A 13,536-nucleotide genomic window follows, 5' to 3' on the forward strand; every position below is an offset into this window, starting at 1 on the left:
AGCAATCGATAATCAGCAATTTGAATTTTCAATTGTTGTCATGATATAAGAAAAACGCGATGACTCGTAATATTTGACACATTATATTAATTAAAGTACTCACTGAACCGAGTGGAGTGAAGAGCGGCTGAAGCCATAGTTATACACTGATAACCCACGGCTTCAATTGATTGTTGGTGACCTGCAGATTAACCTTAACTACTGACTACAGTCAAGGATAACTAGGATTGACCGAGAGTGTCAAAAACTACTCAGCATCGACTTTCTCGGGGAACCGGTTGGCGTCTAGGGGAATCGACCAGTGAGCTGATGGTCCCCAGTATTTACCTCGTTCTCCATTGGCTGAATGATGACAACGTGGAGGATTACTGCGCATTAAAATTCCCAGAACTGACGCAGAGAGGCAGCGCGATATTCGGAGCGCTACTTTTCAAGTCATTATCATCATGCATACACATCTGCATCTACATGCTATTATCAGTAAATATCAAGACATATCACTGAAATTCTAATGATGGATACTATCTCGCCATGTGAATTTAAAAAATATAATTGTAAATGCACACTAAAATAAAATGAAAAAGTATTGTATCGCAGGTGTAATCAGGGATTGCAATCGCAATGAGAATGTAATAGATATAATTGTGAATATATTTACAATATATTTGTTTCAATTCAATATCATTACCTATTATCACTAAATATACATGTAGCTCGGCATCTGCATGGCCAGCTGGTGGCAAGTCTCTTGGGTAGACGAGCCTTCGGTGAAAGTGGGGCTGATGTCCATCGGCCAATAATGGAATTGAGGAAACACATCGTACGAGCATTTTCCTAAGTGAAAACTTCAACATCAATCGCTGGTTACTCTCTAATCTGTATTTTTTTTTTGCAATTTTACATAATGACTTTAAAATTCAATATATTACTGATTGTTACTGGTGTTGATGAATGAATTTCATTTACCGCAGCACTGACAAATAATATTCACTTCAGGATTTTTTTAATGAAAATTATAAATTCCGAATATTCTTATATTTTCTTATTCGATCTAATTCCTTCGGTAATTCCAAAAACTTCATACTGCTCAACAATTTCAATGAGAACGAACGAGTAGAGGAGACGAACAATGAAAAACGGAAGTCCGGTAGGAAATACTCTGTGATGTCGAATATAAAATTAATATCTTCATCAAGTTCTTGTCCATGCACTAGTCCGTTATTTCGACATTTTATCATCTCTCTATAATTATCTATAACGTCTATTACCAAGAAAGAAAATGAAATGTCTCAATAACTTATTCTCTCGATTCATGAGTGCAGGGAAACATAATGACTAGGTACAATACGATATAAATTCTTAATCCTTTCATCGTGATGATCGGTTCTTCGATGATCATGCGCAATTCCACCCGGTGTACGCATAATTGCACTTGTCTTCCAGCGATAGTCCACGATAGCTGCTATTTTTATTTCCCAAAAATAGCGTTCATTCGATGCCGAGGATGCGATGAAACTTCACTCACCGTGCGATTCTCCGGAATGAAGAGAAATCGCCGGAGAATTATTCCTATTAATCTCGCGAACGTTTCCATCAGTCAATTAAAATCAGTATGACGGGCAAATGGAATTCCAACGCAGAATACGATCTGGGTTTTTACAAATTAATCAATCGAGTATTAGGAATATATCCCTTGGAGTGTCACGAGATATTTTCCACAATTCGAATGATCGTCGTTCTGACAATAAACGTAAGTTACAATTCCAAATAATTTGCGCAATAGATTTAACATAAAATTATTATTTGATAATTTTCAGTGGATTATGCTGTACGAGCAAGCAATAGATCTGATATCCGGTTGTGGTAAAACGGAAGAAATAATAGAATCCATAGTGGGAGTTCTATCGTACCCAGTGGCAATTGCTAAAATCATATTGCCCAGGTATTACTGGAGAAATATGAAAGAAATACTAGAGTCAGCTGTTGAGGATTGGTCAAGGAATATTGATACCGCAGCCCGCAAGACTATGATGGAGTGGGTGGCAATCGGCAGATTTATATTCATCCTTGAGATAACGAGCTTGTGCATGTTATTAACATACACGACAATATCTCATTTTCCATTCTTCATCTTGAATCAAAATCTCTTGGAAAATGATACAATAGACAGGAATTTGCCGTGGGGCAGCGGCTGTTGGTTGCCACCAAACACATCGAACCAAATATTTCTCATCGTTTACTTCGCAACTTGCGTACAACAAATTGTGGGAAGTCTGAGTAACATGGGATTCGATGTCTCCCTGTTCATAATTCTCAGTCATATGTGCGGACAAATTGAAATTCTAAAAGTTGATAGAGGAATGGGTACGGATGCCACTATGTTTGATCCGTCGACAAATCCCCAGAAAGTTTACCGTGAGTTCATAAATCGCCATAATCATCTCCTTAATTTATGTAATCTCTTCGAAAGAACATTCAACATTATCATACTGATACATATGGTATTGTATCTTGGACTGGTTACAATTCTACGTAAGTGCACGTGAAATTTATCTGCGGAATTATCCAATAGAAAGCCTTTGGCATCACAAATACATTTCTAAAATTAACAACAATTTATTGGATAGTTGTTTTGTCGAATTTTATTGAAGTACGAGTTGGAAAATGAAATAAAATTGCGGCAGCTTTCATTTAACCACTGATAATTATTTTAAAATAATTATTTTCTCAGTTCTCAACACATTCGTCGCGTGGTACTACCAGAATATCGCAATGGTAATAAAGGCAGTGTTTGAATTAATGATAATCTACGTGCAATTATTCGTGTACTGTTATGCGGGTGAAAAGCTGACGAATCAAATGGAGAATTTACGAGATAAGGTTTACAGCTCACCATGGTACACACTATCGAAACAATCCATGAGGGATGTGAGCTTCATCTTGAGGAAATTGAATGATCCATTTCATCTGACCTGCGGTAAATTTTATCGCATGAATATGGACAATTTCAAGAATATCGTAAAGGTAACGGCGTCGTATTGTTCCGTGATAAGGCTCATGTTTTACGATTAGATCGTATTTTTCAAGTAAATGTAGTGTGCGCAGCATAAATGGATGAAGGATTAATGTGAAATTCGATAATAAATTGGTTTTATTTAGAATCATCAATTTGTTCTGGGAACAAGTCCCTCTTCTCTCGACGTATAATGCAACCTCTATAAACAGTCATGTCAATTCTTCTTAACATTTTCCGTCTTATTGATTAATTAATTAATTTCTCAAATATACTATAATAATTCTCAATTTTCAGAGCCATCTTACATTGGGAAAACTGAAAATGTAGAAAATTCAAAGGTTCATTAAAAAATCTTATCATTTAATATTAAAACCCAATTTTCTTAGATTTTCATGGCATTTATATTAATCCACTAATTGCGAGGAGATGTTTACATAGATATTTCTGAACTATCATCGTAATAATCGTAATAACTTGGTAATCTCGCTGCAGCGGCTGTCCAAAAATCGGACCATAACTTTTATGATATGCAAAACGACTATTGTTGCCATGATCATTATTATCCAATTTCTCTTCCTGCTTAGGCGTCTCTGACGCCTGTAAACGACTACTAGTGGCAACCCGGCGGAAATTTATATTTATGGGGCGATAACATGATACAGCGCAAATACTGATGCACGAAAGCAGTAGAAAAATCCTCAGCATACGGTCGGCCGCCATTTTCATGATAATCTGAAGTCATGAAAGGAAAATGTTTAGAAACATTTAGAATACTCTTCAATATTCTTTTAAAGTTGAAGGAACTCTTGAATTCGCACAAACTCTCGGGTCATTTCAGCGAAGTGCTCGTTTAAATTATTGTATTAGGAATGAAAATAAAAATTACCGGAGATTATGAGTGTTGCACACTCTGCTGGAAAAACCGAAGATCGTTGATAGCCCTACTAAATTGAACTGCAGGAAATTGAGTTCTTGAAACACTTGAAATTTTAATCATGAACAAACTTGTCTCCCACATCTTTATACAATTCGTAAGGGATACTTTGGATTGGAAGACGTGACTTTCAAGAAAATATGTCTCTCAGTGATTGTTGAACTGCCGCGTGCTGTTCAGTTTTGTTATGAAAATATCATCACGTAAATATAAGCAATGAATGACAAATTTACGATGAAAAAAACAGTTCGAAGAAATCACGATATTATCTTCAATCCCAATACTCATTGCAATTCAATAAAAGTAATGCATGTCACGTGCGAAAAAACATCATGAAGCTCGGGTATCATTCAATGCGTTCGTTATCCTAATTGTTTTTTTATATTTAAATCCTTCCTGCATTGTTGCATACCGATTTTTCAATCTCCTCAAACTGTATGCAGCGAGGTTCTTTAGAATATGAAAAATTAATTCCCAGATAGGCAATGAAATTACTATGCACTTATTAAAGTCCTTGCTGTCAATCAATCACGAATTTACTCTCTGTCCAATCAATCAGACAAATAAAATCAAAAGCAGAAGAACTTTAGCTTTAATTACACACTAGCTTCATAATTTTCAATTGATAAAATGGTACAGAATTTTAGTCTAATCTATTTTATTTTTAGATTACTGATGATAAAGAATCTTTACCAATTCAATTACAGATTAAATTCTGAATTATTATCTTGGAATTGTTGACACTGTGAAGAAAGAAAGACATTATCTCTGAATCTCACACAATGATGTTCAGCTTCACCAGCTCTTCACCGAAATATCTCGATAGTAGTTTCAGTTTCATTGGTTAAATCCATTTGTATCATCCTAGTGGTGGCTCGAGCTTCAAGCTAATCCAAAAGTTCTCCTTATCCTCCTTGTACCTAGCTTTTAACAGAAATTCCCAAGCCAAGGAGTGCCCAGGAAACTGGTAGTCCCTCGCAAGCCTCTGGCAATTACTGATCCATATTCCGACCTCCTGTCCTCGCTTCCTCCTCCAATCCACATTTCGACGTTTTATCTCGTACTCTTTGATGATTTTCATCGTCAGAACTTGAGCCTGCCATTGGTCAAAAAATTTCCTCGCAACCATCAGCTGCTTCGCTGCCCAGAAGACATCAAATTTCTCTGGACCAGCTAAACCTCTTCCCTGAATGATTCTTCCCACTGTGTTTGACAGAATTCTCCTCACCAAGCCCTGAGATTTACTCTTCATGGATGAAATCGTGTGACGTGTCAACTGGTTCTTCACGCATTTTTCCTCTTCGGATGCTTGATATAAGTATGTGCAACCGCAGTCGTAGTTCTTCTGAGTCCAACGCCTCGGCGTTTCTTCTCGCGCAATCTCTTCATCAATGTCGAGTCCTAGAATTCTTGTCAGCACATGGCCGATATAGGGAAGCACTGGGGGACGAATCATAACCGTTTCCCAGGCACGGATGTAGACATCGATTCTGCAATTCTTAAAAACCCTGCATAATCTTGTGAAGGTCTCGTATCTCGTGGCGTGATGAGTTTTCAAATAACTCCATGTCGACCTCAATCTATAAATCGGTGGACTTTGGAGACCCGCGATAATCGATCTGCAGGAATTGAAATTACCCATCGAGAAGCATTTGTTAGCAGAGTTGATGAACCTTGCCAACATCCTCGTCCTCATTTCCAATTTCTTGATCATCAGAATCTCACTCGAAGTTAGAGATGAAATTCGATGACTGAAGGCCATCCAAGCTCCAATATTTGGAGCGTTTTTTGAAGACTTCTGGAATATTATTATCTCGATTTCGGACAAGGGAATCCTCAAGAATAAATCTCTGTCAATTAATGTCAGTTGTTTCGCCAACGTCGTGCTGTCTAGGTCCCAGATTGTAGTCTTGAAATTCGGTTTCAATAATCGTCTCAGCTGATTCACTGTCCTGTCCTCTTCAGACTTCCTCAGATGTTTTTTGTGTCTCAAGTCTCGACTTGAAAATATCTTGTTTAAAATAGAATTACTCTTATTGTACGACTTCACCCTCTCCACTCGGCACCCAGTCGAGGAAGATTTTCTTCTCAAGAAGAAAGATCGTTTAGAATTCTTTTCCCTGTCAGAATGAAAATTGTGGAGACATGTCAAGTGATTCCTCAATTCTTTATAGACTGCAGTTGCAGCTCTCGGCCTATACCAGTAATCGGGTGTCCAGAACATGACAATTTTCCCTCGCGTGTTGGCACCTGATGTCGACATCTCAGGCTCCAGAGAAGACATCGATACACTAGTGCACAAATGTTTTTTAGAAACAGCAAGCTTCATCTCATTATCAACCGGTTGTCTCCGAATCCTTACAAGACTTGACGATCTCTTCTGAAATGAAATTTTATCTCCGGAATTCACAGACCAAGGACCCAACCCGAAGAACAAATGAGGACAAGTGGCTAATCCGTATCTTCTGAAGGATTTTAACGAATGTCGAGAGTCGATGTTTGACTGAATGGATTTCGCTCTCTCCCAGATCTCTACTCCACTCTCAATTAATCTGTAGGGATCCATCAGCTTGTAAGCGGGCTTTATCTTCACGAGGTGATCTGGATCACCTTCGTGAGGTGCTAGGTACAGCCCAGAAGAGCAGTTTTCGTGGATGCCAAATCCGAATCTCGATAATTTTGGAACAAGTGTGTGATTGGATTCTCGATGTTCCTTTCGGTTCCAGTTGGTTTTGGAATTTCTATTGGAATCTCCACAGTCTCCGTGGCCAGGGTGAGAAGAGCGGTGAGATGGGACCTGAGAAGTGGAGGAAAGTGATTTCTGAGGCTTGGCGAATTGCCTGTGAACGTAGAGAACGTCACAGAGATCAGTATTTTTGTGGTTTTGGTATTTTAGTTTAGTGTTTGACACTTTCAATGGTGGCCAGCTATGGTTGGACTTCTGGGGCGGTGGAACGAGGGACACTGGGCGCAGTTCGTATTGAATTTGGAGGTCATTGAAACTAGCACCGGCGAAACGTACGGGAATTGGGGCGTAGAGACCGTGTCCGAGTTCGTTGTAGGTCGGGCCGAGGTAAATGTCCTTGCGAGGCCACGAGGGAGGCAGATCTTGGCTTTCACCGTTGTACGTCCACAGGGAACAAATTCGGGGATTCCCTGAATTCTTCGGGACAGACTGGGAATCCCCGTCGGACGACAAAATGTATGGAGTGGTGGAGCTTGAGGAACTCGCTGCAGTGGTTTCCGACAGAGAACTTCCGTTCTCTTTTTGCAGTTGAAGAACCTCGATCTGACTACACCAGAGGCTCCACCGGGATTTACGGTGATAAATGCCGCCTAGCTCGTAGTACGTTACTCGGCCGTTGATCAATCTGAAATTATGGCACTTATTCTTGTATTTTATTGCGTTTTATAGTCTACGCATTCACTGTTTTATTAAAAATCAGGAGTGACACGGCATATATTACGTTAAGTTCCAAAATGGAAAATGAGGAAAAATATCTAAAGCGCCTTACCCACCTGGCCTTCAATGTCTTTCTCATTCTTCTTCTGAAAATACTCAAACTAACAAACTCCAAGGGATAAACAGAAACAAGTTCAAAGCACTCAATGCTGGGATCAACCCCTCGCAAACATGTGAACCCCTGATTTTTCCGGAATATATCAGAGGCAATAATCAGTTTGGACGAACTCAGGGCAATGGTCACTTCCCTGATTCCCCGTCCGTCCCTCGTAGTCTCAGCAAAGGGCGATTCAATGATGATTTTCTCATAAAAATCATCGTACTCAGAAGAAAGTAATTTTTTAATCCTATTGTGGTCCATTTGACGATAAAGACTCACGAGATTTCGACAGAAAGTCCAATAATCCTGGCATTGATAAAGAATTATCAAACAAATAAAAAATAAGTATCAAAAGATTATTCATGGGAATAAAAATGTAAAAAGGTTGGAAAGAATTGCCTGAAGTAAGCAGTTCTCGTGATAAATCTAATGTCTCTTTATTTTCCATCTCGAATAATTGTCCTACGGATGGGCAATGATTAAGATGTACAATTAAGCAGTTCCTTGGAATAATAATGACGATGATTCTAGATGAGTCAACTCTGTGCCAAGGCCTTAAAATTTATATATTTTAAGTGTACAACTAACTTAATCATTACAATATATTACAAGATACATATATCTTGTTAGTTGTTGGCAATAAATACTGTAAAAACACGTTTTTATCCTTAAATTCACATGGTGTATAAAAATGAAATAAGAAAAACTAATGAATAACAGTAAATGGTCTCGTAGTCACGCAACAGCGCAAAAAGATAGTACCAAATTTTGGTGTAAAAAAATTTACAACGACGATAAGATTATGCATTGTATGGAGAGCGCAGATTTGCCTCTCCCCATAATCTTGACTCAATATTGTATATCTTGGGTAACGAGATTAACCTACCTCATACAGTATGTCTATAGTACATCTAGATACTTGTGTATATGTATCATCAAAAAAATTCAGCCACCATTGTGAATTACTATGACTATACTTTCCTCTTGTAAAAGATTTTTCTGTACTACACTGGATTTTTTTTTTTTGAAAGCTCTCAGTGGTGAATTCACCACGGCTATTGGATATTTCTCTAATTAATCGCAGAGATATATTGAAAATTTGAGTATAAACCTCTTAAATTACAGTGTTTTATCAATGTTGACTGTCTCGCTGATTGTTTGAGCAATGATAAGCGCCTTATCGTGAGCCATTCTCGGGGCTGACTCTGATTGTTACTCTGTTGGCTAAAGCTGCTGCTAGCTTCTCTACGTTACTCTGGAGAAGTGTCACTGGACGCTCAACGTCTGGACTTGATGATGCTTGGGGGATTCCCCCGTTTTCCTGAAAATTCCAATTACAAAATCAATGCACCGAAATTTTTCATTAAAAGATGATGATTAATAGCAGAAAAGTTTGATGGCTGATGAAAGGCTCTTCACTCATCTCTGTACTAACTGAATAGACTGCCCCCTCATAACCTAAATTAGGAATGGGTAATCCAGCCCGACGAATTTAGGTTATCTATATTTATATTGTTTATGAGCTCAATCTGTCTCACTTATACTCTTTCCAATGCAAAGAAATACTTATCATTGTTTTTTTTAATTCTGAAACACCAAAAAAAAATTCTAAAAAAAATTCAAAATCAAGAAATAATGCAATACCCTCTCAATTGAGAAAACAATAAATCAGTTGAAATTAAATGATTGCCAAATGCTTTCACTAGAATGTGTGATATTATTGTGATAATCGTTCAGACGGGCATTCCTCTACAATAATTCATTCATTTAAATTTGCAGAATTCATTTACAATCGGTTTTCTTATATGGATTATTATGGAGGAGCTTTGGCCGTACGGATGGTCTATCCAGATAATACAGAGCTGTGATTGGTCAACAAAATTTGGGGAAGGGGGAGAGGATAGAGTAGGGATAGGAGAGGGGCGTGCAGGTATAAAGGGCCTGGATCCCTGCGTAGCAGATCATTCGTCGATTCTTCCAGTGACATGCTAGCGAGGAGCATGAAATTGTTCGGCAATCTCATAAGCCTTTTCGGTCTTGGCAAGCCCAACTTGGATCCAATTGCCAATCTACCAGTAGAAGTGACACATTCTATTTTCAGGATGTTAGACCCCAATTCACTTCTGAATGCAGCTCGAGTCTCCAAGGAATGGTTTTATGTCTGTCGAGGTGATTCTCACCTGAGAGCCACCGCCAGACGTCACCTCAGGAAGGAGAAAAGGTTAGCGTATGGTTTTGATCAATGCACGAGATTTTCAGCATTGAAACGACTGAAGTCCTATCGAAGTGATAGGAGAGAGCTTCATGGTGTCCCTGCCCCAGTTGTTTTCACATTTGGGGCTGCTGGGATTTTTTCAGGAAGGACTGCTCCAAAAAATGCTGGACACTCTGGACCTCAATCAAAAGTCGAGGCGAAGAGGATGACTACTCAGCTTAGGTAAATTAGTTTTACATGTTAGTAGGATTAGGTGTAGATTGCTGACGAGTTATTAATGGATTCTGTATATTAGTTTTAAGATGACAATTTGGTGATACGACTTTTAATAAAATACGTAAAAATGTGGTTTCATTGATTTGATGATTGTCCTCACCTGTTCAGTCTTCTCTCTGAGATTGGATCGTTGCAGTGTAGCAGCGAGTTCATTCTGAAGCCTTGAAACCGCCGGCCCATTACTAACTTCCTCAACAGGCTTCCCTGTATCTGTAGTACTTCTACCCTGTGGTAAAAATTCAAGTCTGGACGGCTGCTTCGTCTCCCCCTCATATGTTCCAATTCTCACAGCAACTTTTCCCGGTGGATTGGCTGTGACTGGCCCATTGGAATTTTGAATTTTCACAAAATTCTTTTTCTCCATTGGCACTTGATACTTATTATTTACAGAATCCTTATTACCGTTGAGATGCGGTTGTTTGGTGATCGTTGTGTGACGTGGAGAACCGTTTGTCGGGGTTGACGTTGGCGAGGTGTTGTTCGACGATGAAAAGTATGTGGGCGGTGGTTTAGGAATTACTGGACTAGGAGTCTCTTTCAGCTTGAAGGACTCGATGCTCTGCATCTCCACTGCGTCTTCACGTGACTTTGTCGGCGATTCGGGAAGGGGAAGAGGTGGTGGAGGTGGGCAACCACCACTTGATCCGTTTATCCGCTTCTCCTGCTCCTGAAAGTAATTCTATCTTGAAATTGCGGGATTGGTCGATGTCAATTAATTCTGTTCACGACGAAAGTTATTCGAGAATATCTTTTCCGCAATTCTAGAGCGAATTTTATGTCTGAATTTTCTGTTCCCGCAGTGCAGCACTGGACGCGAAATAAGTTGACTTACCTATTCAGTGGATTTTTGGGAAATATCTCGGGAAGTGAAGGAGATAATTAAATTTTTGTTCATAACTTTTTTAAAGAGTTAATTGAGAGCTCCAAAAAAGGTTATTACAAAAATTTTACCATCTCCTTTGGTCTTGAAAATATTACGGAAAATACCACCGAAGAGTTAACTTGAGTTACTTCGTTCTACAAGTTTATTACAGGATTAATTGCTCGGCGAAGAAGATTAATTAATTCGCCTGTAACTTTTTTCATGGCAAATCATAGAAAATGTGAATATCGTAACGTCCATAAGAAGTTTTTTTGTCGACCTCTTCATACTTAGGCAAAAAATCTCCCGAGAAATTCAACCTTTCCAACTCGTTGGTAATTAACTTCTCCAATCAATTATACAATGATGTCAGGAATGAGAAATAAGCAGAAAAGCTGCATTTTATGTTCAAACATTTATAACAGAAGAAAAAAAAAATTGAAAGTTGGTAAATGAAAAATTCTTCTCGTGTTCTACTGACAGTGTAAGGAGTAATGGTCACCAGCACTCGTCTCCCTTGATTTCCCTGTCTCCCATTCATCATGAAAGCTGACAAGTTCTATTCAATCTCCACGTGAAAAATCTGCAATTCACATTGTCATTTTCCGGTAGATTTAGTTCACACTCGATGACTGATTCCGGTTTATGCACTATAATAATGTTTTATCCACCGATTTATGTCTACAAACTGCAACGGAAAGTTCACTCTCACTACCTCAAAAGATTCATCACCCAAGTCGAGCGTGACGATTTCACTCGAGACTTATCATTCCATAAAAACTATATTTCAGACTTTTCCTGCTCAATACACGCACAAGACGTAACAATAAAGAATCCAAAACGCGATGATCTCAATTGTTCCGATATTTTTTTTATCTATCGAGCTGTAAGTAATTAGAATTATGAAAAACACTGGAAGTCAAAATGCTCAATTTTCCGCATAACAAACTTGTCCAGAACAAATATCAATTGCAACTGTCGGGCGAACTCAAGGAAAGTCACCGGCGATCTTTCCCGAGACACTGGCAACTTACGTAATCTGTCTATTATTTTTTTACATCTGTCAACGAGAGTCTCGAGAAACCCAACGAAGCGACAGAAAAAAAAATACCAAATCTGCGTACATTACACGAAACCCAGTTATCTCACATGACTGAATATGACTTTGGTCATGAGAATCGATCACATGTCTCTCCCACTCCCCCTTCGGTCACACCATGTCTCAATTCGTTAATTAATTATGGCACACCAACTAGATTTGCACTTTCCAATTTCACGACTGCCTTTCAATTATAATAAAATTCGCCAAATAAATTCAGCACAGAATTATTTAAACGAGATATACATTTACTTTTTTTCATGTTCAAGTTATAATTTTTTGAAGAATATAAATAACTTGGAATGTTGTAATTGCTGAAAATTATGATCAATTAAAGTACCGAGGTGAATTGATCTAGTACAGGATACAGACTGGCGGCACGAATGTCGGGAATATAACTATAAGGTGTTAATTTCACTATCTCGTTTGATTCTTATGTACATTTGATACACAACAATGGTATGTGTCAGTAGGAATTTAATCCGTAGGTGTAGCCCACAGAATGCATGTGGCAACTTACACACCTAAAGTACAAACAACTCGTCAGATATTTTCCTCATCACTGGTGCTGGTGATAAGGCATAATGCCTCACGTTATCACCTGATGACGCGATGGTCTTTTGAATTTCATTTGCAATAAAATTTATCATCCGTTTATACTGTTCATTTTCTTGTACATTTTTCGTTGAAGGGTTAAGAGAGAAAATTTTTCTTATTCTCTATATAATTTCCCGGAAATTATATTATTTATTCTACTTATTCTCTTCATTATGAGAAATGTTCGTGCACTTCAATTTCGCGGGAGAGAAAATAATAAATAAACCTTTCGCCTTGGCCTGGGAAATTCCACGCGATACCGCAAAATCATCGGCACTATTTCAATGAAAGAAATGAAAAACCAGTGAAAGTTTTTCTTTTCAATTCAACGGTCCGTTGTCTCCTATTATACAATTTAGCGTAAAGCCAATGCACTTGTTACCACGCAGACGCATTTAAACGCTATCACTTGAGATCAGATAGTCTGTTTACGGATTTTTCGTTTTTTATTATTTTACTGAGCCTCTAGAAGGATTTCCTCGTTGCATAAGTTTTCCACCGTCCTTGGACTGAATTTTCCCGGAGTATCGGTAATAATGGTAATTGCGGTTGGACTTGTCAAGTGGAGAAATTTACGATTTTGTTTTTTTTTCTATTTCTTCTGGATGGAGACGTTAGCGGTAGCTTATCGAACTGTCTCGTGTTCCTTGACCGAGTTGATATAATTAAGGAGGATGTTGATTAAATTGATAAAAAAAAATGCTACTCTTTCAAATCAATGGGAGATTTACCTTTTTTTGGTCTTGTTCTGATGATTGAATCTTTTGTTGATTTTGGTTGAACATTTTCTGATGGGCACGTTTGAATTCTTCCATTAGCTGAAAGATAAGGAGTGGATAACATTAGTTAGAATTCGGTGAATCATACAACTTTATAATTAAGTGATAAATCGGTAGAGATAAGATCAAAACCGTCCGACAATTTGTGGCTTGTATAGAATCTTTGAAATATCTCTTCTTCGTGATAGTCCAAAT

The 13,536-nt window shown here is 38.2% G+C and overlaps 5 protein-coding genes and 1 long non-coding RNA gene across 7 annotated transcripts in view; 2 read left to right on the top strand and 4 right to left on the bottom strand.

Moving 5' to 3' along the window:
* The window catches only part of Etf-QO (electron transfer flavoprotein-ubiquinone oxidoreductase), a 7,778-nt gene extending 7,456 nt beyond the window's left edge, over positions 1-322 (bottom strand). The window contains exon 1 of the mRNA XM_011308563.1: positions 104-322. Coding sequence (XP_011306865.1) covers positions 104-137 — 34 coding nt within the window. The 5' untranslated portion in view covers positions 138-322. The remainder of the gene's footprint in view (positions 1-103) is intronic.
* A 1,136-nt stretch (positions 323-1,458) lies between these two features.
* LOC105268753 (odorant receptor 46a, isoform B) lies at positions 1,459-3,151 on the top strand. Of its 2 annotated transcripts, none has more exons than XM_011308565.1 (3): positions 1,459-1,750; positions 1,818-2,532; positions 2,732-3,151. In XM_011308565.1, exons 1-3 carry the CDS (start codon positions 1,613-1,615, stop codon positions 3,070-3,072), a joined length of 1,194 nt encoding a protein of 397 aa, XP_011306867.1. In that variant the 5' UTR covers positions 1,459-1,612; the 3' UTR covers positions 3,073-3,151. The 2 variants fall into 2 exon arrangements, with proteins under 2 accessions (XP_011306867.1, XP_011306868.1); XM_011308566.1 differs by having other exon boundaries at positions 1,818-2,415; positions 2,732-3,086.
* Positions 3,134-3,997, bottom strand: LOC105268752 (uncharacterized). Its single transcript, XR_892367.1, has 2 exons — positions 3,903-3,997; positions 3,134-3,748 (listed from the first exon to the last, which is right to left on the bottom strand). It is a non-coding gene; the product is annotated as an uncharacterized lncRNA (long non-coding RNA).
* A 697-nt stretch (positions 3,998-4,694) lies between these two features.
* LOC105268754 (uncharacterized) lies at positions 4,695-7,862 on the bottom strand. Its single transcript, XM_011308567.1, has 2 exons — positions 7,470-7,862; positions 4,695-7,321 (listed from the first exon to the last, which is right to left on the bottom strand). Exons 1-2 carry the CDS (start codon positions 7,772-7,774, stop codon positions 4,810-4,812), a joined length of 2,817 nt encoding a protein of 938 aa, XP_011306869.1. The 5' UTR covers positions 7,775-7,862; the 3' UTR covers positions 4,695-4,809.
* Positions 7,863-7,931: 69 nt separating this feature from the next.
* LOC105268767 (uncharacterized) overlaps positions 7,932-13,536 on the bottom strand; it is a 32,736-nt gene continuing 27,131 nt past the window's right edge. Inside the window, exons 9-11 of the mRNA XM_011308584.1 lie at positions 13,294-13,380; positions 10,105-10,683; positions 7,932-8,834 (exon numbers count right to left, since the gene is read on the bottom strand). Of these exons, the coding sequence (XP_011306886.1) occupies positions 8,691-8,834; positions 10,105-10,683; positions 13,294-13,380 (810 nt within the window). The 3' untranslated portion in view covers positions 7,932-8,690. The remainder of the gene's footprint in view (positions 8,835-10,104; positions 10,684-13,293; positions 13,381-13,536) is intronic.
* LOC105268755 (uncharacterized) lies at positions 8,842-10,076 on the top strand. The gene is made up of 2 exons (XM_011308568.1): positions 8,842-9,734; positions 9,872-10,076. Exons 1-2 carry the CDS (start codon positions 9,499-9,501, stop codon positions 9,948-9,950), a joined length of 315 nt encoding a protein of 104 aa, XP_011306870.1. The 5' UTR covers positions 8,842-9,498; the 3' UTR covers positions 9,951-10,076.

Source organism: Fopius arisanus, unplaced genomic scaffold (assembly GCF_000806365.1).
Source record: "Fopius arisanus strain USDA-PBARC FA_bdor unplaced genomic scaffold, ASM80636v1 scaffold00060, whole genome shotgun sequence".
In the NCBI taxonomy this organism is placed as follows: Eukaryota; Metazoa; Arthropoda; class Insecta; order Hymenoptera; family Braconidae; genus Fopius; species Fopius arisanus.